Raw genomic sequence first — 24030 nt, 5'->3', positions numbered from 1 at the left:
TCTGCCGCAGGTTCAGCTCCGAGGTTTGAGGACCAGAGAGCTGCGGGAGCTGCTGGAGGACGAAGACAAAATACATCACATCATCAGCTGCAGTGAGAAGGTGAGAGACAGAAAGACATATTTCCACTTACAGTATATGGATAATGTGTATGTACGTGTATGCATTGTGTATTTAGATCTTGCAGGGTTTGGCTAAAGTGCAAAACTTTCAGGAGTTTTGAAAGTGTGTGTGTGTTTCCAGTTTCAGGGACTTCAGAATGCTGTGGAGAAGACACTGGCTTCAAATCAAAGATTGGCAAAGTTCAGTCTTTCCCAAAAACCAAAATTCTCAGATGCTAAGCTGCTGCTCGCGATGAAATACAAGGAACTAGAAAGACGCAGAAGCATCATACAGGCCAAACAAGAACAACTCGGTGAGTTCTTAAATGTAATATGATAGTTTTTTTTTCTCTTATGGCTGTTTTGAATATGCATTGCCATTGTGAAGATAGTTTCTCCTCCTTCTGCAGCAGAGAAATACAGTGTTTACTATGCACAACTGTGTCTCCTGAAAAAGATAAATCATGCAGAGGAGGAGTGTGAGGTAAGGATGCACTTCTGTTTTAAAAGTCAGCATATTGGCCTCTAATGTAATTTTAAATATTAATAATGTCTTAATGTCAGGATGTATTCAAGCACCTTGACATTAATTTGTTTCAAAGAAGAAGCTGTCAAATCCAGCTGTTGTCAGGTAATATGATTTTACACCCACCATCCTTTAAAGGATTGAAGAGCAGCAACATTTGGGCTTAACGACAATACCTGAGAAACAGGAGAGCGGATAAATAAGATCTAAATCAACCAGGTTTAAGCCAAGACCATTAAAATGTCAGAAGCTAATGAGAGGTTTAATATATTGATGGTCAATAATGAAATATGTCTCCTGACAGCTGCTCTTTCAGAGGTTTGCTGAAAGGAAAATGCATATGGAACATTTCTTGGATTCTTTCCTCAAACGGCGCAGACGTCATCACATCAGGTTGATCGAGGTGAAGAAACTCGAGGAAACGATTCAACATGAAGAGACAACAAGACTCAGAGAGTTTCACCCTGAAGCTCAGGGTTTCTCAGTGCTCTTTCCTGAGCAGGTCTACAACCCCTGCCTCCCCGCAGTGTGCAGTCTAACCACAGCTGTCGTCTTACCCTCCTGCTGCCACCCTGCTCTCCTGCCCTTTGGTGACCATGGATTCTCTGCCCGATATCTATCCATACCACACTTACCGAAGTGTTTTCAGTCTTTTTGTCCAGGAGAGTACGGACGAGGCCCCAAGCGGCCGACAGTCCTCGTCCGTCTTGAGCCACTGGAGGTGAAGCAGAGGAGGCATCAACAGGCGCCACAGTGACGCTTGATCCAGTCTGAACGTTTTGGTTAGAAATTGTCAACGTGACTGTATTTTTATGAGTCTTAATTTCAAGCCAATCCAACACAAACTCTGGAGATGCAGAAACTTTTTTTAAAAACCGGTTTGTCTTATTGAAATTTGTGATTTTCTAAATTAACCAAAACTCTTTAAAATACAAGATGTCTACCACTATACATCTTTTACTGTAACACTGAGGAGGCTGCATTTAGAGACAAGGAAGATACATTTAATATAAGATTGAAGTTCCATCTAAATAACAATAATTAGGATTTTTTATGCTTACGAGACTAATAGAGAAATCGAATCTGTTCAACAATCCTGAAGAAAGAATTCTGTGTTGAATAAAAAAATCATAAATACCTGTGTTTCCACTGCATCTGCAAAATGAACGATGGCCCCCAAATTAATGATGAAGAACTTTGTCCATGACCATGCTCCATCAATTGCTTTTATTGACCGAAATTCCCAAATAGTTATCATTTTGTGCATTAAGAGTTACTCAGCTAAACTCCTCTTCTATAAATGTATTAGTTTACTACCGTAAAGGAGGGAACCGCTTCGGTCTCATAAATGAACAATGACATGGATTGTAAACAGCTGATTGAACAAAAGACAACATGACCGGTGAGAGCATGTGTGTCAGAAAAATACTGAACAGAACCGCGAACTTGAACTTCCCAGAAACTTGATATCTCCGGTCATTAGCGAGCACAAAGTCCTGCCAACGTCAGCAAAGGACCATTAACTCCTCTTTTCTATAATCTGACCATTACCCCTCCTCATCCTCACATTTAACTGGACATATTTGAAGTCTTTTACCATAATCCTGTAAAATGTATCACTAGTTCCCTGTCTTTGAAGTTTCCCTCCTGGTTGACTCAGCTAGACTCTGGGTGAGGGTTACCCAGGGTGCCATATGGCCCGGGAAAAGCTTGTCATACCAGTTCAACCATGGAGGAACCTCGCTGGCACGACAGGAGATGACAAGCAAGGCGGAGCGTGTTCATGTGACACCACAGACTTCAGTTACATCTTTTGTCTGCAGCCTCTTTTGTCCCACAAGACTCAAATTGGGCAATTTTCTCATCTGTCAGCTCATCGTTTTGTGCTTCTCGCCTCATTCACCTCAGCGTCTCTGTGATGACTCGTTAAAATGCTCCAGCAAAGCCGACGTACACTGAAGAATATACATTCAAATTAATAATTAAAAATTTGTATAATTTACCTAGTAAACAAATACAAAAATGCATATTTGTATAGGACATAACATGAAATATAAAAATCCATATATCATGTATAATTCACAGTTTGCATAATATAAAAAAAATTGCTGTGTTTTCTGTATTTGAATAATTATTCAAATAGAAAAACTATTGGCTTTGGCTCAATGCAAATATAACTGGATCTTTACAACACAACTATTTTGATGATAATTCATACTTTTTTTTTAATGCAAATTAAGAATATTTCCTAGTTCCAAATTCTCAGTTGTGAGGATTTACTGCTTTTCTTTGTCTTATGTGACATAAATTGAATATTTAGGTCATATTGGGTAAACATGAGTCAAAGAAAACAATTTCATGACAATTTTTAACCTTTTTTATATACCACTACAAGTCATTAATTGTAAAACAAAATAATCAACAGAAGTAAACCTAACGTGTGCGTATCACAGACAGTGGCTTGTCACATTAAACAGGAACGTTTCCCCTGAAACCAGCCATTAGATATAAAACAACAACCAAGAAAACCTAGAAAAATCGGCTGACAGGAGGAAACGAATTATCCTCATCCACAACAGATACAGTAAATAGGCCTTTTCACAGCTGACCTTTTGACCTGTCATAGTGGGATAATCACAGCTATTAACAGCATGGATCTGCTGTATTCAAGTGTCCCAGTAAAGCTGAGGAGACACTTACAAGAAGTGTGAACTCTTACCAGAGAGCTACTGGCATGGGGCCAGATTAGAGGTTTCTGACAGTGGTGTGATTACAGTCTCCTGAAAATAGATCTCATAACGGCTGTTCTCAGGACCTATGGCCATTACCTGCCCCTGCTGACATTTCTACAACATGTAAAATATTACACAACTACTGATTTGTGGGACATCAGGTGGTGAAACTGCTCATGAAGACAACCAACAACAGGTTCAAGCAGGCCATGAATCCAACTCGGTCCTGCTCAAATTCAGGCAGGTTGTAAAATCAATCTGGGTGATTGATTCGTAGCTAATCACCCGACTGTGACACTGAAGCAGCTCAATGGAAATGTATTGAATCAATTACTGCAGCATGTTACAATGTCCTCTGTGAAAAGGCCTAAAACAACATATATAAAACATGTATAATAATGTGCGCATGTCATGAAAAAACTCATGAACCCACCCTGTAGTTTTTCGAGGGCCTCTTCATGGACAGTACAGTAAGTGCAGATGTACAGTTTCATCCCTGAGGAGGAGCAGGTCCAGACCGGCAGCAGACTCTCTCTCTCTCTCTCTCTCTCTTTAAGAAGGTCCTGCTTCATCGCTCCGGTGCCTCAGCAGCTGTCACCCAGGAGCCAGCGAGGACTAGCAGGTCTGCTGAAACCTCACCACCGCTCTCTTGATCTGCTCGTAGCTCATAAACATCACGATGTTCCAGGAACCCAGGCGAAGAAACGAGGGCACAAAGCTGAAGAGTTTAGAAAGGATTGAGATTTAAATGTATTTTTTTTTGCTTTGTTCAACATATAACTTAGCATCTATGCTGCAGCAACGTACCCCTTATAGAAAGCTGTGGGCCCCTCTTTAATGAGCATGGTGAGGGCACAGTTCATGGCACCGCTGTACTGCCCGGGGACTGAGTTCATGAAGCGGGTTTTGACCACGTCCACTGGGGACGCTACGATGGTGGTGCAGAAACCTGCTGCGAAGCCTGCGGTGAAGTGACACGGCATGTTGTCTGTGGAAATATCAAACTTTAATCAGGGACACAAAGAGCAAAGAAGTATTTCTACTATATAATCTCACACTGCATTGTAACCTCACTGTCATCCTGATTTCTACTGTTTTATCTATTTTATCTTCTGTATTATTTTTACTCTAAAAATCTTTTTCTTAATCCCTTTTCGTTTGGAGCTACAAAGGTAAAGTTAAACATCTGCAATGTTGAGGTTTGTATTCGAGGGATCGAACTCACCTGTCATCAGTTTGTGCTGCAGGATGAGCTCTTTGATGATGTCATACGTCACCAGCTCGGAGCAGTTCACGATGGCATTACGAGTTATATTTGGGAAAACACCTGAAAAACAAAAGGTTTTTAAGGATAATATTCAACCTGAATGTAATAAATATAAATAAAATCCAGTAAGTCAGTGCTGCTCAAATCTTAGACGTCTTACACACTAACTTTACAACAATAACACCGACAGTTACATTAGCTCCACATTTTAATGCACCTTTCCAGAGCCCTCTGACGCCTTCAACCCTGGCGATGGTCCTGTAGGCGTCGATGGTGCCGCTGTACCTCTTCGCGGAGCCGCCCTCCGGCAGGCGACCCTGAGCCTGGAACCTGACTTTGACCACATCAGTGGGCTGAGCCAGCACCACCGCCATGGCCCCCGTGGTGCAGCCCGCCAGCAGCCGAGTCCCGATTCCTACGTCTGTTGCAACAAGGAACATGCATTAGACTGCACAAGACAACAGATGGCAGTGTTGTTAACAGACAGATCTGTTTTACTCCAGATTGACCACTTCATGTACAATTTGTGAAATATTGATATTCAGTATATATGCAGTATATTTAAGTTTATCATTGCACAGTGCAGCCACAGCACCTAGTATAGTTCAGTTGTGTTTATATCTGCTTTTATAATTCTCTATTTATTTTTGACAGAGTAGTTTTCTTCTGTCTGTCTTCCCATGTGTCTCCCATCCTCCCTGACAGGTAGGGCCTCCGGGATAAACACACATCTGTCCCCTGGGAAAGGAATCTGCCCTGTGGCCGACATCCTGTGGCAGGTTTCTGCAAAACCAGTTCTAAGCACATGCAGCTCTTTCTTTCAGTCAGTTTTCTATGCACCGGAACATTAGAGTTACTTGACTACTTGTCTTTAAGTTTCTCCAGTGCAGGTGATATTTCTCACACTTGTTGACAGTGTTTCAACCGCCTGAGTGAAAACTGGTCCAACAAGTTGTTGTTGATGAAGCAACCGAAGGCTCGTTTCTATTTTTGAACTTATGTTGAGTTCAAATATAATTTGTATCCCGTAACTTATTGTTTTCGGATAGATATACTATACATAATGTAATGACCCAGTGTGACTTGTCGATGATTATTGATTATTATTATTGTTTAAACGATTTGCACAATATCCAATTAGAAAGTTGTGAAACTAAACCGGGATACAGATTTGAATAGAAACAGATTTCTGCGGCTGCACATCTGGACTGCTTGGTGACTCACTCTCTGATCCTCGGCTGTAGACCTGCTTGATGGTGTCGTAGAGGCCGATCCGCACCGAGGCGAAGCTCATCTGTCTCTGCAGCCCGGCCACCAGTCCACTGTACAAACTCCTGGCGCCCTCGGTCTTCACCATGGTGTAGATGGTGCCAAACACCCCCCTGAACCTCGCCCTCTGGACTCCCACCGAGGGCTTGGATTCACCTTGGATCTGGAGTGAACCATAAAATGATTTAAGTCTTACGTTGCTCAACTCAGGTTGAAGTGACCATATAAAGTTGAAATGCCTATTCTTTGGTAGGCTTGTTTTAATTGTTGTAAGTGTTGTATCATTGATGATATATAGTCTATGGTACTTGACTGCACACGGTGAGATACTCCTGGATCAGGGCAAGGTTTAACAACATGAGGAGGTGTTTACTTTCTATATCAACACAGGAATTACAATATTACATTATGCTGAGTTTTGATGGCTTATGTTGGTTCAAGGAGATTATCACATATTGGGTTTGTGTAAAGTGCTTTGACAGCAAACAGATTCAATGCAGAGACTTTTAGAAATACAAGTGCTTTGACAGTTAACTCAGAGAAGTCCAAACATAGACATGTGAGCTATCTAATCTGAAATACCACTGGGGGTGGTTTTGTATAAATGAGCTCACCTGCAGCCTGACTTTGGCTGTGTCCAGGGGGAAAGTGACCAAGTCGGCCATGCAGCCAGCTGTTCCTGCTGAGAAGACCTTGACAGCGGCTGAAGGGGCCAGATCGACCGTCCCTCTCCCAGCCATGATCTGTGACTCGGCTCAGACGATCAACTAAATTCTATCCACCTCAACATCGAGTCCGGCCCATCGATCAATCAATCGGAATCCGATGCGGCAGCTTAAGCCCAGTGTCACCTGTAATGCATCATATCCTACGACGTGAACGTCGTCCCTGTCAGGAGTCAGACTTCCTGTCCCGGGATCAGATGCCGGTGAGCTGGCTGCTTCAGCCAGAGTCAAGTCCCAGGTAATAAAAGTATGTGTGTTGAAAAGCAGGAGCGCAGGTGAGCCATAAAAAAAACTCTGATCTATCAAACCACCCCAAAAATATGAAATCAAGAACAAGCAAGGAGTAGTCTGCCTCCTCGAGAAGCTGCTCAGCCACTGAGACACCTGACTGAGTGTAAAGACACACCAGCCTCTGCTGCTGCTGCTGCACCGCCCAACATGAGCAGACACATGACAGGCAAACACTCTGCTGCAGCTCTGAGGAATGTCAAGAGGCTCCTACATCACCAGCAGGAATGTAGCATGGAAGAGTAAATGTATGGAAGCATTTCAAAAATATAGTTGAAATGTCAAGAAAAAATTGTAAACTTCATAAATAAAAAAGTTAAAGATATAAATAAATACTTTCTAAATGCAGTCAGTCTAAAGTCTTCCAAAAGGTTCTGCTCCACACTGCTCAAACGCTGTTTTAAAGCCAGTATGTGTAGGTTTGTAGGTTTCATTACTGAAGTTGATCCTGATCGTATGAAAGTGGAACATGGCGGACAAAGACAACAACAGACATTTGATTAAAGAAGTACCAAACAAGAGTCCTTGGCATCACATCCCACCTCCACAGGGCAGGGCTGATGTTGTTACCGTCTCATCAGGTCATCTGCATGTAAGAATCAGACCAGACTGGAATTAACAAGGAAATGCAGGGATGGGAAACAGGTTCGAGGTTTTTTGGTCTGAAGAGAACAAGAGTAGCCTCCGGCGCAGAGAAGGAAAAGAGTTGGACATAATCCAAAACAAACAAACTCATCTGTGAAACGCCGGGGAGGAGACATCATTAAATTACCTCCAAAAGCAATGATCCAAATCAAAAAGACACCCTGCAGAGTTTTATGCTGCTCAAATAGATCACAAGACTTTAACCTGGTAGAGCTGCATTTCATTTCCTGAAGAGGTAAGCTCAGGGAGAAACACCATAAAAACAAACAGGAAGTAAAAGAGTCGGCAGTAAAAAAAAAGGCTGAACACGTGTAAATGTCAATAACAGGAAATGGAGAATGAACTCCTGAGTGTTCTTATTTTGAGTTAAAACTAAAATGTCTTCAGTCAGTTCAACAAAAGCAAAATAAATGCAGTCCCTGTTTTGAAGTTTTTTTCTACTTTCAAACGTCAGCTAAGTGCAGGTTCAGACAGTCAGGACAAATCCTAACATGAGGCCGGTTCCAAGAAACAAACACATAAAAAGAAAAAGACAAAAAAAAAACAGACATGTCACTCCCACAAAACCTGGAGAGCTGATAATTTGGTGCCTTGTCTATGTGATAAAGAATAGAAGATTGAAAAACAAGGCTCAAGTCAAAGAAAATAAATATTAAGGTTATTATTAGAGATGAGAAATATGTGATCATTTGTAGTATTTGTTGACTGTGCAGGTGAATTTAATCCCTTTATACCCATAACACTGTAAAAATTAAACTGTGGAGTCTTTCTGTTGCTTATCAATGAAAAGATCTGAGTATAGAGGCGACTCTCATGACAGGGAAGCACAGAAGACACAGGAGAAATATGACATTTTAAGATTCCCCAAACTTCTTAAAACTTCATATATAGTTTTTGCTATTTGGTTTAAAGAAATGAAATGACTAGTCAGACAGATGGATGGACGGATCACTAATCTCACGCAAAATTATATAAAATAACAACATACAAACAAGGCTTCAATTGTTTAAAACAGAGAATATTTATTTATAAAAATAGAAAAATGTTAAATTAAAATTTACACAAAACATTTTCACGATCCTACAAAATACACACTAATGACTCTTATCGAAGTGAGCTGCGAATATTTTTGCTATTCTCTCAGTCTCTTTCTTCATGGACGAGGGCGACAAGTCGGGCCGCTGAGGACGTCCTCTGCGACGAGGAAAGCTCTCGAGTGGAGAGATCCGCCCCTGGAACGCAGAACAAGACTATTATATATATATTTCATATTGTACTGAACATGCTGAAGATAAAGAAATTACGAGACGCTATTCAAACAACAACACTAAGTACTCAAAAGAGAAGTACAGAGTAAAGCATGAGTCAACACGCAAACACGCACATGCAAGACTTTCTATAGGTGAGGGTATAAGTGTCACGCTGTCAAACAGGCTTGTCAGGTAGAGTACACAGTGTTCAGGCTACATATCATGTAACTACCTATTTAAATGGGCACACCCTCCACAAACTTCTACACCAACACGTGCTGTACGTCTGCTCCCTCCACACACTCCCTGACACTATTATGAATCCACAATGATGCATTAGTATTGTAGGTATTATTCCATAATTAATCATTTGTTCCAGCAAGCCAGACAATTAAAAAAAGAAACCACGCCTAATAACTAATCCTGTTCATCCAGAGACTACATAATGGCCACACACACACACCTCAGCTGAATTATGCTTGTGAATAGGAAGAAAAGGACACAGCTTTCCAGCTTTATATTTTTAACGAGACTCGAAGCAAACAAGTGAAAGATGAGTGAAAAGAAAAAGAGGTTGAGGGAGTAAAAGAGTGAGTGTGAAGGTCAGAAGAAGCTAAGTCGGTGACATCAACTCACTGGGTCACTGGGCGGGTTGGAGAAGGACGGAGCGAGTTGAATGGCTCTCATAGATGCTTCCATTTGGTGAGAGGGCAGGAAAAAATTCGGGACCTCCACAGGAGCCGAGCTTGAGATCAAAAGGTTAAAAACAACAACATGTACAGAAAACGCGATGGTTTCACGGACACAAATAGTTGAGATCAAAGATTGATGAAAAGAAACGGGTAAATAGCAAAAAACGATATTCTAGAAAACACCCTGCAGTGTTTCTTCTAAGAGAACAACAGGTGTCATTCATGCAAATATGACCACATGGGTCTGTTTGTGTCATATAAACATCCCGTGTACCGACTGTACATGTGTTAGTGTGTTCATACTCTCAACCAGTTTTAAAATGAATCTTTGATCTAAACTAGACAAAAACAGCTAATCTAATACAAAAGACGGAAACAGCAGCAAATACTGATCAAGGATACGTTTGTAGCTGTGAATCTTCATTGTCTAGAGAAGAGTCGGGGGAGTCTGTTGTGTACTGTAAGGGGGGTGATGCATCTTCGTCACCTGATTCCTCGTTGGGGCTTTGGGGATCTTTTGCTCGTCTCTCATTTAAAGCTTGTAATGTCCTGCCATCGTCTCTGTCCGAATCGTCTCCCGATCCATTACAACTCTCAATTTCCTCTGGTGTTGTGCTCTGATGTTTTCCATCTGAGTCACAAGTTTCCAGATTTACCACCGACTCCTTGTCTTCCTCGTCCTGGCTCGGGTTGGAATCCTCTGGTGCCTCCAGACTCTCCAGTGACACCATGTCAGGATCTGAATGGATGCTGGTCCAAGGACTTGTTCTGTCTGTTAGAGAAGTCACCTCGTTGAGATGCCTCGGCTTCACCACAACCTCGTCATAGTCTTCATCTTCCTCCTCGTCATCATCGACTCCCTCGTCCCTTGCGCAGGTTGTTCCATCTTCATATTCATCTGTTCTTTCCTCGTTTTCATCCTCCAACACTTTGTGGTGTTGTCCATCCTTTTCTTCTTCAGCCCCAGAGTCTGGATGGTCGTCAGACATCTTTTGAAGAGAAAGGGACACATCTTGTTGGGAAGAAGTGAACCTGGAGATACTCTCAGGAATAGTTTGAGGGTTGTGGTCGTGACCAGAGGAAGTTCTTAAGTCGCTCTGAGGGTTGGAGGGAATCGTTTCCAGGTCATCTCCTTGAAGGGCTACGTGAAGAGGACATTGAAGACTTTAGCCAAAATGCTCTTGTGAGGATCAGCATTATTTTCGTTTTACTTATTTGTATAGCTGAGGAATTTTCTACGGACTTACTAAAATATTAATTGAATAAGTATTGCGACTAGAGACAAAACTATAATTAGCTTAATCCAGAAAATGATCAGCAACATAAATGATAACGAAAGTAAGTTATCAGGCCTGAAAGTACTGAATCATAATGTGATATAAATAGCAGCAGCCCTTTTTGTCTGACAGCGTTGACGTTATTCCATTGGCTGACATTTCAGCACTGCTGGTCCTTCAGAGTTAGTTCACAGTTAGTCCTGCCTCCTTTTATGGAAGCAGTGAGCTCGCTACACCGTAAACTGTGTCCTCTGTGAACTCTGGGTCAACTGCTGAGGTTTGAAAAACCTAGAGCATGGTTAAACCTGCCAAGAGGGATCTTTAAAAGGTCCATTTAAATGCTCAGATTATGTTTTCCCGTTAGATTGTTGATGGAAACATTTTGCCGGATTTGCAGCTTGCTGACTGTTAATTTTTGACTCATTAAGTACCCCCCCCCAGCATGGACGAGCAGCTCACCACTCATGATGTTGTTGACTTCTCCGACTAACAGGTTGGACTTCAGAAGAAGCTGATTCGTGTCCTTCTCCGACGTCCCCTGTTCCTCATGTTTGTTGTGACGGTCGTGCTCAGTCACAGACGAGAGCGTGGGAGCAGTAGGCTTAGGACTGAAATATCTCTGGATGTTGTCGAGCTCGCTTAGTTTTTCCCTGTAACAGCCACAGTCAAAGATAAGATGAATAAAATGCAAATTGTCTGCAGAGCAAAGCTGTTGGTGTGTCTAACTGAGGACTGATACCGGAGTGCTGAGAACAGGAACGAGCGGGAGGGACTGAGGTCACCCGAGTGAGCGGCTGTTTGCCCCTGCAGACTCTGATGGTAGAGACGTACTTTTTCCATGTGCTCAAGGTGAGAGTCTCTCTCATTGGAGCTGGGCAGTTGTAAATGACATAAAAACAAACATTTAATCTATATGCATGTATGATATATTCATATAAATATAAATTCAAACATGTACTCAACTAACCTTTTAGGAAAGAGCCTGTCAGTGTGGTCAGGTGACGATATCTTCTGCTCAGGGAAGCGGCTGATGTGAGAGGGGAAGCTACTATATGTGGCTGTGGTGTGATAGCTGAGAGGTCGGCCCTGGAATAAAGTCTGTTGAACAAATTCATCTTTTTTAATCTTTAATAATAAAACATTTTATGTGATTATTCTATTCTGAAAGGTGTTCAGTATGTCTGAGTGAATTCTCTCACAGATGAGTTTTTGGCAGCTTCTTCATTCACGGCTCTCCTCTGTCCTCGGAGGTGTTGGACCCCCTTCAGCGGAGTGACGGACACTTTGAGTTGGCCGCGACATTGACCACCGAAGTCTGTGATGTTGTACCAGCCACACACGGAGTAGAAGCCACAGAGTAAAGGGGACAGGTCTACGGACGCAAACCCCAGCACCCTCTCAGTTTCTACAGAAACAAAACAAAGAGTGACTTTAAGTATCAAACAGATCAGATCATTGTTATAAAAATCGTAAGTAGGAAGTGGCTCCTGTACCTCCTCTGTGCCAGACTTTGAAAACGAGAGATTGTTGTGGATCAACCAGTAGCTGATTTGAAAGCCTGGGGATTTTAAATGAAAAAAAACATACATACGTTTTTATTTGTAATCAACACTACAAACTTTTGAAGATTTAAGTGAATGTGTGTTGTGTATTTAAACCTGCACTCGTGTTGATGATCCCACATGGGGCAGTTACTGTCCGCTATGACAGCCGTGGACACTGGTTCAGTAGAGTCAGCAGTGACGTAGGAAACACAGCAGCATGGTGTCCCTTCACTGCGCTCTGCTAGAGGACAGCCTGCCAGAGAGGGACAGGTTTTATTTTACACAAATAAGAGGGAACAAAGTAAAAACAAATCTTGGACTATATGCTCACCTTTCAGATTCAGGTGCATGGCCTGGTCTACTGTGACTGTCACAGGGAAAGATTCATCCAAGCTCATCTCTGTGTGCTGCACAGATGTGATGTCCGCAGTGGCTCTGGAGGTTTTAGTCTTGTGTCCACTTTGTGCATATTTTTTGGGGGTACTAAGCGAAGGGGGTCGATCTGTCGATCTATCCTCTTCTGAAAAATGCTCCCCCTGGCTGTCAGAGTCCATCTGGGTGTCAGCTGCAGCAGGCGCCTCCCTGGGGATGGAAGCTGCTGTCAGGGTGATGTGAACCCTGAGAGCTGCCCCTTGCAGATCTGCTGCAGAGCGTCTGAACAGCGGGTAAACGCCTGTGAAGCCAGAAATCAGAGATTAATCATACAATTATAACCATGATTTTAATTTAAGCCATAACTACTGGTTAAAATATGACACAATCAACGATTCTTACCACTGAGAGTCAGCTTCTTCTTGGGCATCTTTGCAAGGGAGGACAGATCGACAAATGCTGAACCCACCAGCCGGTCTGTATCCGTTGGTCTCCTGGATTTCTCCTTCTTGAAGGCAACCCACACCTGCACCTCCAGCTTCTCCTCTCGTAGATACCACAGTAAAGGTTGAGTCCTCCTCAGCTCCAAAGTCTTGCTTCCTTCAAAACTCACTGTGGCCTGGCTGTCCTCCCCGCCCTCTATGACAGACGGGTGTTTCATCTGTGAGCAGAAGGCCTCCTGGTCATAAAACTTGTACCTGAAGTAGCAGTAGGTGGAGCGCTGAAGATCACTGTGGCCCGGCAAAAGCAAACAGTGGACTGGCATCCAGACTCTGGGCATTGAAAAGGTCAAGGAGAGTTTCTTCATGCTTTCTTCCCACTCTTCTTCTTCATCCTGCATTTCCTGATCGCTCTGGTTCAGAACCCAGCCCAAACCCTGACCAGCTTTAATAACTCGTTCTCTGTCTGAGTTGTGGGCAAAGTTGACAGAGATCTCGAGGCCCCCAACCAAGACTTGTTGGTGCATATCTTGAGAGCTTGTTTCCTGAGGAATGTACACACCAAACCAGCCAGAAATACCTTTAAATTTAGAGAAGAAAAACAATTATGATACAAACACAACTATGGTCATCCTCTTGGTCTACGAGTATCTAACTGTTCAACATACCTGTTCTTTTATTGATGAGATCAGCTAGTGGTAGTTTCACTGTACCCAACATCATATCTTTAGGCTTGGATATGTTTACTGCTGCAACACACAACACCAACAAATAAGATCAACACTTTTCTCAAGATCACAAAAGATAAAGAAAACCTGCTAATATTCACAGTTGAGATGCTTGAACCAAAAGAAATTTGGCATTTTTAACTATGACGTGAAAAAATTATCTGATGATTAAACTGTTACTCAGGAAGTAAAAAGTAAAACTGTCTGTTTAACATTCTAATCAATCTGTAATAGGGCCTTATTGACATGATGAGTTCTCTTGAACCTTTGCGATTGTCTCTGTTCCAAACAGTGAAGACAGCAGAAGCCTCTTCCAGCTGCTCAGCCAGGCTGTACGTTTCTCCACTGCTCCTCTGGACCAGCAGATCACAGGACATCTCCATCTGGTGGTCGAACTCAGGGCAGAAGGTCCTGGCAACTGTGCGGGTGCACCTCCTCTCACTCTCGGGCAAGACGGAGAGCTGGACTGTGACATAGATGTTCACCCCCACATCGGCAAAGTAGCGTTCATCTTGTTCTGATAACAACCTGCAACAGAAGATGCAAATACCTTCAGTTTGATGCAGTGAAATGTTAACATTAAGATTAAGATGCATTTATTAGTCACACATGCACAGGCACACTCATGCAGGTAGGGAAATTTAACCTCTGCTTTTGACCCATCTGGTGCAGGACACACAGAGCAGTGAGCGAATATGTACGGCGCCCGGGGAGCAGATGTTGGGGGAGTAACGCCGGGTTCACGCCGAAGCGTGGCGTAAGCGCAGCGCCAAGCCTCTGGCTCCCATCCACTCCCATGTTAAACCGTTGTGCCGGTCACACCGGACGCTGAAGCGCCGCGCCACGCCGCGGTTGCCTAGAGCCGTGAAGCGATCGTTTCGGCGTCGAGTCTATTTTTTCCGCTTGACGCGAGCGTATCGCGACAGGAAACACACTGAAAAATGATTTTAAACGATATTTTATATGATATAAATTATCAAATATGCATCCCATACTTTGTATTCACCTTCTGTTGTCTTGGAGTTTTAATTTTAACACTTTTACCAACCACATTATTAAATGTCCCCCTCTGCCCATCCACTACAGCCACACAAGCAGTCATAAAGATAAAAAGAGACAGGGGGGGGGGGGCTACGTATTCTCCACATAGGCTTGAGTGGAGAATACGTAATTTACCCTCGACACCCGACATTTAACGGAGCAAACAGCGGAGAGGTTCTTCAACATGGATGACATTAAATTAATAATTGAAGTGGAGAAGTACGGAGAGTTGTATGATCCTCGGAACATGTTGTATAAAGACAACACCAAAAAAGACAAATGTTGGGACGCTGTTGCTTAATGTTGGAGCAACAAATATGCTTTCATACTACTGGATTAACGGGTGATATTATTAGCGCTACCCGGCGCTTCAGCGTGGCTTCCGCGTCCGGTGTGAACAGCCAAGCGCCGGCGTGCTAGGGATTAGCGCCTACGCCACACTTCGACGTCGCTTCCGCGTCCGGTGTCCTCTTGGATTTTTGGACAGATCAATCCAGGTTCGTCTTATTGTTGTTTCTCCGTGGATTCGAACCAGAGACAAACCAGAGACCTTTCCTGCCAATAGTCCAAGTTTCTGCCACTAGTCCACCGCCTGATACAGGCTCTGACAGCAGCAGAGCTCTGACTGATTAAATTAATTATAAAGTAACTGATGGTTAAAATATCACTATTTTAAAGAGTAACCGAATGCTGAATTGTTCCATTTTAAAACAGATAAAGTGCTGGAGATGTACCTTGCAGCTGCCTGCAAACCGGATGCTCTGTGCACTTTAACCACAAGTGTAACAACACGAGAGGCAGCTCCTCGACCAGTTTGTCCTTCACGTCTCACCGGCCGGTGCTTGTACCGAATGCAAACATCTAAGAGACCTGAGAAACAAACCAGACCAGTCACAACATTAAAGACACTAAATATGTGTGCGTCCAGTATGATGGCACTGCTGTGCGAGTCTGTGTACCGGACGGCTGGGGCTGATGTCCTGTGGGATTATCTGTCCTGGGAATCAGGGGCAACGAGAACATGTGGGCCTCATTAGGTTGCTGTCGCTGCATGGTGACCATGGCACACAGCTTGGACAACGGAAGCAGTCCTTTGGCCACAAGCTGATCTCTGACATTTGGATAATAATATCTGCAGAAACACGGATTATTAAGTATGAATTAAGCATTTTAATATTGTAGGCTATTACATTTCAATCAAATTACATGATTGATAACTTTGACACTAAACCGTGCATTGAGCAGTTACACCATACAGTAGATGTGTATTATCTGGCATTAACGTACATTCATACCTGAAGTAATTGTGTTTTCATCATAGAATAGTAACAACTACAAACCTGCACCACACTTCGAATTGGACACCTCCCCCGCCACAGAGGCCTTGACTCGAAAGAGAGCTGAGCAGCAGCCTCTGGACGGGAACTCCTTCAGGAACCACGAGCACATGAGTCTCAGTGTGGCCGAACTCCGGGTCGGGGACACAGAGACTGGTGGTGGTACGAAACGGCTTCAGGTTCACACCTGTCAGAGAAGAGACAGAGGTTATAGTGATGCAGAGAGAAGAAATGATTCTCATGTGATTTGAGTATGTTATTAAATTGCTTTACTGCTCTCTATGATGCTTTGGTCCAGTGATGCAGCAGCGTCAGCGTCCTGACAGGGGAAACTGTACTGGATGTAGCAGTCAGCTTCTCCCCACACTGTAGACTGCAGAGGTGTCAGCCCATTGACTTTCTCAACTTTGATCACAAACAGATGCTCTCTCATAGCTTTGCCTTTTGTTGCTGTCACCTGTGGGAGAAAGTGTTAAATGAGTTTATCATGTTCAGATGACATTAGTATGAGATAAGAGATTTTTCAAACACACTTAAGTGTGGCATAATTAGGGGACTGATTTCTTTTAGTTTGTGCTTCAGGAACATACCAAAATGCACGAGAGCATTATACCGCAAAGCAAATATTAACACAGACCTTTGTTTGTGTATGTGCCTGATGATCAAGCAGATGAACTGGTTTCACAAGATGAGACAGATTGTCGTATTCGTCGTCCCTCGTCCGCTGGAGGGCAACTATCTGCTCTGATCCCCCCATGGCCAAAACAACCCTGAGGTTTCCTTTACAACTTCCTGAGAACACGTCCATGATCGGCATGTAGCAGTCGACCCCTAGAACAGGGTACTGTGCCTGGAGAAGAATGTGGGCGATCTTTGGATCTCTGGTGAGGAGGAAAAGAAGAAAGGGTTGCTGGTTTCACTGTGACAGATGCATTTTAGTTCATTGTCCTTACCATTGAACATTTTCAGTTTTGGAGTGTAATTATTCCCATGAATGCCCAATTTCCTTTCTGTCTGGAGCATCAGAAACTTGTAAATCAAAACTATTTTATTAGATTTGAAAATGTTTATAGTAAAATAATACAGCTGGACTCCTGCTCCAATGGAAAGCTCCCTGGTAACTTTCCATAGGTTTTCATGCAAAAAAGCCAGAGGCGGTTGATAGAAAATCCACAAAACCCTTAGCCTAGAGGAATATTTGGCTTTGAGTCATTAACTGTAAACTTTTCAAATAGCCAAAAATCCAAATCACTCAGCCTCCGGCCTCACATTGTCACATCTCATGGTTTTTTCCCCTTTTCAGATCTACACCGTTCTCATTCACAGCATCTCTGGATCCAATTGATGAAAATCTGTTTAAGCCACTGAGAATTCCTGAAAAAGTCGATTAACTTCAGGAAAATTAAGGTAAGGAAGAGTAATAATTCAATCACTAAATCAATCAATAAATAAATAAATATCCTTGTGGTTTTTCTTACCATGCACAGCACTTTGACATTGTTTAAAAAAAAGAGAGACATCATATCAATGTGCACTGCAGTGGAAATCAAGAGGATAATAGGCTGTTCTCCTTTTCACTTCAAGTAACACTTTGCACTCTGAGAAGGCAAGTTGAATAAAAAAGGATGCAAGATATCACACTTGTATTTGCATTTCATGGGCTCCAGCGTGTGTATTTTCTCCCTCCCTGACTTACCTAAATGACATGTAGAACTGGTGAAGAGGTAATTTAACAAGGCCCAAGAGTCGATCCTGCCCTGAGCTTCCTGTTTTCTGCCACACCTCAATCACCATCAAGTTATTCTTCATCCGCTCCAACAGCTTAGTTGTTAAAGCCACAGGAGTCACCTAACACAAAAGATGGAGAAAAGGACTTTTGGGGTCAATGAGATCCTGAATTCATATTCCCTCATAGTTTCATTTAATCACTGAGATTTCGTTAGACGACTCCTGATCTCCTCGACTGACCTGAGCAAAGTTGAACGAAGGGTTAGCCTGACCCCAGCTGACAACAGATCTCGCCATCTCATCACACCAAAAGAGTTTACAGTTCAAGTAGACATTTGGAGTCGGCATGGGCCCACAGCTGAAGTTCTTTCCATCTGGCACCATGAGCAGTGTATGCAGCAGGACCTTGGGGTCCTCGTCCGCCTGCTGCCATGATTCATAAGGAGGTGTGTTGACAGCAGGATGGGAGGAGGGTCCTTTTGAGGGTTGCTGTGGAGTCCAAACATTTAACCTTGACTCTTCTATAGCAGGCGACTCTTCTCTGCCACTTTGAACAAGATGAGATCTGAAGGTGGGATCTCTCTGTTGGATGGGTTCAGTCTGTGAAGGTGAAGTTTCTCTCCGAGGCAACTTGCTTTTGCTCTTTCCAGAGAAGTTAACTTTGCCAACTGCTGCAAGTTCCAGTGAAACCTTAGAAAAGGAAATAACAGTTTCTTTGACATTCATTGGGGTCAAAAGCATCAGGCTTTGCAAACATCAGAGAAAACCTCTGTAACTTCTGCTGAGCAACAGCAGCCTCTGCTGACACAAGTGGTATTTAATGTGGTTTAGCTACAAGTCTGTTCAGTCAATGAGTTGACTGGAGCTCAGGCTGCATTGTCCCACTCACTGAACTGAAACACAGCCCAACTGAATTCTACAATCATCATGATCCTATCCTTCATATTTAAAAAATGTGATTGCCGGATATTGGAAAAAAGCCCAAAAGTTATCAACAGCTCAGCCTTACTCTAGAACAAAGTAATTTACTACACTTCAGATCAGCCCTTTTACAAGAGGTCATATACTATCACATTTATTTTGAAGCCCTTGTTCTATGGAATGATTGTCTCATTATGCTGGTTAATTCCTATGATTAAAAAACTGTATATTACCACAAGAGGTCCGATCTCTTGCGAATCCCAGTTTCCTTCGAGGCTCTGCACGGGTAAGACAACATACTGACTCAGCTGCTTGCTTTGCAGTAGACAACGCAGCGGATGAACTGCTTTACCAATGGGAACAGCCTGCAACAAGACAAGTCATTAATTTATATTGTGGTGAGGTTATTGGGATTCAGATCTCAGTTTCTAAGCATTTCACAGAAAAAGGAAAAAAGCTTTACTTCACACAGCAATCGCATTAAAAGAAAACATGTCAGAAATGATAGCATAACTTTAAATTTGAATATCAAAACATTCACTCATGGCTTTAAAAAGACAGCAAAGAGTGCACAGTGTCTACTAGTGTTGAATGTTTGTGTTATTGTGTTAAGCTGCAGTAATAGAACTGTGTTGTGTGTGTTTTGATGAACATTACAACTCATGTTAAGTTGCAATCTACTTACTTTCTTTTGGTCGCTCTTTCGTGAGTAAATCTTGAAAATTAGATCAGTTTGACACCAAAGTTTAACTGTAGCTGTGCTGAAGTGGACAGGAAACACAGAGTGCTGAAGGAACTTCACCGCTTTAAAACAAAAATAGAATATGTTTCAGATACAGCCATAAACCGGGGACCAAAGAGTGACAAAGATAGGTGGGTTTCATAAAAGCAGATTCTAGTACGTCATACCTCCTGCTGTGACTTTACTAGAAACAGCTCTGATGACCTCCCCATCTCCAGCTTTACCACCATCATGTCGACTGGAAGTGGGTGCCATCGGTAACGAGTACTCAACAAAATAAGTGCTGAGAATAAATAAAAGGGAGAGGAGATGTCACAGGCTTTTGTTAGTCATAAAAACAGTTACAGTTTTAAAATAGATCAACATAATGTCAGAAAAACTATATTTTTCCTACCATTTTTTGCTGGTTAATGGTCGAGGAGGTTTCCCTTTACTGGACGTCTTCCTGGGTGTGGTGGTTTTGCTGTGTGTCGGTACAGTCAGGGATTCGATGGTCACTCTTGCCTCTCGGATCAAACTCAGCAGAGACAACTGCTCAGCACTCAGGTCGGGAAGATCACCAGCGTCTGGAGACCGCTGATGCGCTGAATTTGGACTGGACAGAGTCAAGACATGGAAAAATAAATTGTCTTAAAGGTTCAAAAAGTAGGTAGAGTGACTCAATCATGATGACTCATCACATTTTTATAGCACTGAATAAGTAATTAAATGCAAACTTATCAGAAAAACCTATTGTGATTGTGAATGTGATAAGACCTATTAGTATGTACTTGTTTTTTTCACTTTGTCCCATCTGCTAACATAAAAGTGGCAGATTTCATGACCAATACTGCAGCCAGCCAGGGTTCATAATTGGGAGCTGTCGTGTGACCATCTTTATATACAGTTATTGGTTAATTGTGTATATATATATAATGTATATTTTGGCTATTATATACATGTTATTTTGGTACCCTGTGCGTATCTCATACATATCATGCAACTAGTTGATTAACCTAGTATATTTCCTTATGGTGAAGAGATGTCCTCATAGAACAAGGTCACTAAGTTCTCCTTTAGACCTTTACAGGTGTATACAAAAAAAACACTAGAAGGAGCTTTTCATTGTCCAAGCAGCATGTATTAAGACTCATGTCAAGGACCTTACCCTCCACTAGTCTTGGGTCCAGACTGTGTCAGCTTTGTGGGCAGATTTCTACTAGAGGACCCTGGTCCTTGACCCTCTGGCTCTGTGTCATCTGGTCTGGTATCTGACATCTGAAGGAGACAAGACAGCTCTTAAAGAAACTTCTGCTGGAAAATCCAACAAACTGACCCTTTGAAGAGAATTTTCTACTTACAGGAGTTTTGTAGAACAGGTTTTCCAGTAAGCTTGTATCGTACTGGGGATCATTGAGCTCACTATCCAGACAAACACTGCTGTAGCCAGACAGAGTCTCGGGCAAAAAGCAATCTCCATCCCACAGAGGCAGAGGAGATGTGTTCAAGCTAAAAAAATATATATTACAATGTTGAAAGAAATCTTTACATTTTCGGTCACATTTAAAAGTAAATACAAAACCAGGTACCTGCCGAGGAGAATATCTATGGCTCTGTTGTCTATATCAGCAATACAGTCATAGTCACAGTCGGGGACTAAAGCAACATCATCAGAGGGTTCAAGAGATGAATCAGCATGCAACATATTTTGAAGAAAGATTCCAGAGGGAGACGGCACAGGCCTGTGGACACAGAAATGAATTATTATAAACTGTGTTGAAGAGAGTTAGTTTATTTCTTGTGAACCTTTGAAACACTAACTTGAAAGGTGGCAGGATGTTGTCCTTTGGGAGTGGGAGGGGGGCGTCTTTCAGAGCTGGAGCAGAATCCATGTCATATGTCAAAGCTGACAGCACCATGGCGTTTCTAAGCTTGTTCCCACGCTCTAAAATAACTGAGGCAAAAAAAGTGTTGTTTGCTCAACCATTGTTAAATTTGTCGAAGAACATCTGATGTGAAGTAGCGCCTGGACCAACCTGAGAGGATATCATTGGTAGTTTGTCCACGAGGCTCCTGACCTGAAGGATTCACAGCCCTTTGACTGTCCTGAGATCTGTTCGTTGTCGGCATCTGATTCTCCAAAAACTCGTCTTTGCCTTCATCTCTTTGCGGGTTTTTGAAATACAAGTGGTCTTTCCCTCTGAAAACATGACAACTATAACTGGTGAGATCTTACAACAAAACACAGGTATTTGATTATGAAAAGCAGCAACATTACATCTAGTTCAGACCTTGGTGTGTTTCCACTGCTGCTCCCAACTGATTCTTTCCCGCTGCCGGCTGAGATTGATCTGGGTAGTGAGGGCACATTCAGTGTGCTGACTTGTGGTTGTTCAACACTGATATCTGTGGGCGGACATGAGCTGCTGCTGTCATAAGCTTCAGTCAGAGGCTCCAGGTTAAGTGAAACCTGAGGGAGTAAAATAAAAGGTTGTGGTAAAAAAGTAATAGTAATATATTTGGTTAATATTATCCACCACTGCTCGTGTACAAAACAATAGAAACCAGAAACTTTTTAAGGGAATTTAGTCAATGTTTCCCATTCATTACCAACACAGTGGCAGCCTCGATAGTCACATTTTTCCTGCAACAGTTTCATAGTGATATTTTTGTTTACACTTCTTGAAATTAATACCTAATTTGGTGCTAAGTTGTGCAATTTCAGATTTGTTAGCCAACACTGCAACACACAGGGTTTTAAGTGAAAGAAAAGCCACAGTAGTTATGTAGTTAGTATACCAAACGTAACTTGCAGGTCATAATACACAAAAGCAGATTGCAGGTTGCAGAAAATTCATATTTTCACTCGCCTGTAGCTCCCCCATCTTTTCAGACGTCGGAGATACAAGGGTGTAAAATCCGCTGATGGGGTGTGACAGAGAAAGACGGGAGATGCCAGCGACCTCAGCTCGTGCGATCGGCAAATGATCCGGTTTTGTCAGAACTTCCAGCACCATCGAGCCCATATCTGTTCATGAATGACAGATTAGTTGTTTTACTTCAGAAAAATAGCTGTAAAATCAAGCCTTACACGACCAGAAAAGAAAACGTGAAATCCTGGATCCTGATTTATTCTTTTTATACGTCTTAGTTACCTGTAAGATATGAGGTGAACTGCTTCGGACCACAGCGGATGGCAAAGCGACATGTGATCTTGATGGTCTTCTGCGAGAGCTGCGATCCGTCCCTCGGGAGGAAGTGCGTGCCGTCGGACGACTCTCCCCACCAGCGAAGCCTGACGAACGTTGCAAGCGGAGGCTTGTGAACCGGCCATAATATTCGGCTTATCGTCACCTGCAGGAAGCATCTCAGCTGACCCTCCACCAGGGGAGGGAGGCTAGTGGAGGGGGACACATCGGTGGGGACTGCAAAAAATAATTGCAAAAGATTGATCAGAAGGAAAACATAGTAAATAGCAACAGAATCATATAAGGAAACAGGTGAGAGCTCTGTGTTGACAGTCTCTTCTGTTGACTAGGTCTGGGCACAGTTTATTATTGTTGATGGACTCCATAGGAAACAATATGATGGATACCTGAAAACATACAACACCATTGTAAAAAAGTAATTGATGTAAAGACAGTCTACAAATGGTGATTGTATATGATTATGGGTTGAGGTATGAGTTTACATATATACGGTATAGAACATATACCAATGTGATGTGGTTTTACTTTACTAATTAAGTCGAGAGCAAAGACTTCTTATCCTTTTTTTTTTACCCATGAAAATTTCAAAATTTCAAAATAAAATAATACCTCACAATGGGAACAATTTAAAGTGTTTTATAAAACTATCTTTAGCATCTAGTTAAGTGTTAAATATTTTCCATTAAGACGAAGAGGATGTAATAAGTCTGTTGCAGCCTCTTTAGCCAAAACAAAACAAAACAAACTACTACACAACTGGCACAAGGTTTAAAAATGACGCACCCAAACAAGCAGCGTTTACAACACACGTGAAACAACAGTCACACACACCAAAGGAGAAAGCGAACACCAGATTTACACAAACGAGGCTAACGTGACAGTTTGGCAGCTACTTATCAACATTAGCATTAGCGTCTAGCAGAGCTAACAGCAGTTTACCCTTCTTCCTGCCGCCTCCTCCTGCTGCTGGGGTCGCTCTCTGTCTCCTGCTCTTCATCCCTCAGTGAATCTCAGGAGCTGAACCTCCTCCTCCTCCGAACAGCCTCCGTGTTGTCGATGCTCATCATTCGGTCTCACTCCGAATAAACTTTATAATCCGTTTAATAGAGAAACCACACAAACACACACACTATGCACAACTTCCGTCCCGCCTCCGCTGCCGCCGCCGCCGCTCAAAGGTGCATTCTGGGAAATTGAGTTTAACGTTAGTTTTTGTATT

The 24030-nt window shown here is 42.6% G+C and overlaps 2 protein-coding genes across 4 annotated transcripts in view; both read right to left on the bottom strand.

Annotated features, from left to right (window-relative positions):
* The window catches only part of LOC128440030 (mitochondrial uncoupling protein 2), an 8345-nt gene extending 520 nt beyond the window's left edge, over positions 1–7825 (bottom strand). Inside the window, exons 1-7 of one of the 2 annotated variants that reach the window (XR_008338469.1) lie at positions 6508–7825; positions 5849–6056; positions 4842–5045; positions 4583–4684; positions 4165–4345; positions 3791–4075; positions 1–2580 (exon numbers count right to left, since the gene is read on the bottom strand). The exon at positions 1–2580 is cut by the window's left edge and continues 520 nt beyond it. Coding sequence is in view for 1 of the 2 variants with exons in the window: in XM_053422604.1 (XP_053278579.1) it covers positions 3973–4075; positions 4165–4345; positions 4583–4684; positions 4842–5045; positions 5849–6056; positions 6508–6633 (924 nt within the window). In the remaining variant the exon portion in view is untranslated. Of the gene's footprint in view, positions 2581–2987; positions 4076–4164; positions 4346–4582; positions 4685–4841; positions 5046–5848; positions 6057–6507 lie in introns of those variants that run through there. The other variant, XM_053422604.1, reaches the window with a different exon arrangement.
* A 723-nt stretch (positions 7826–8548) lies between these two features.
* Positions 8549–23973, bottom strand: c2cd3 (C2 domain containing 3 centriole elongation regulator). 2 transcript variants are annotated; one of them, XM_053422755.1, is made up of 33 exons: positions 23751–23973; positions 22758–23027; positions 22473–22630; positions 21894–22072; positions 21639–21802; positions 21424–21556; positions 21192–21344; positions 20964–21111; positions 20771–20880; positions 20018–20218; positions 19791–19906; positions 19567–19685; positions 19115–19246; positions 18201–18650; positions 17929–18080; positions 16870–17113; positions 16506–16689; positions 16236–16419; positions 15855–16027; positions 15630–15765; positions 14120–14382; positions 13795–13875; positions 13089–13706; positions 12646–12987; positions 12429–12567; positions 12264–12328; positions 11970–12175; positions 11738–11868; positions 11510–11641; positions 11230–11420; positions 9896–10634; positions 9438–9546; positions 8549–8783 (listed from the first exon to the last, which is right to left on the bottom strand). In XM_053422755.1, exons 1-33 carry the CDS (start codon positions 23806–23808, stop codon positions 8646–8648), a joined length of 6618 nt encoding a protein of 2205 aa, XP_053278730.1. In that variant the 5' UTR covers positions 23809–23973; the 3' UTR covers positions 8549–8645. The 2 variants fall into 2 exon arrangements, with proteins under 2 accessions (XP_053278730.1, XP_053278731.1); XM_053422756.1 differs by having other exon boundaries at positions 13795–13872.
* Between the last annotated feature and the right edge of the window lie 57 nt (positions 23974–24030).

This window comes from Pleuronectes platessa, chromosome 5, assembly GCF_947347685.1.
Source record: "Pleuronectes platessa chromosome 5, fPlePla1.1, whole genome shotgun sequence".
NCBI classification, from domain to species: domain Eukaryota; kingdom Metazoa; phylum Chordata; class Actinopteri; order Pleuronectiformes; family Pleuronectidae; genus Pleuronectes; species Pleuronectes platessa.
This window is presented reverse-complemented; position numbering and strand designations above follow the sequence as displayed.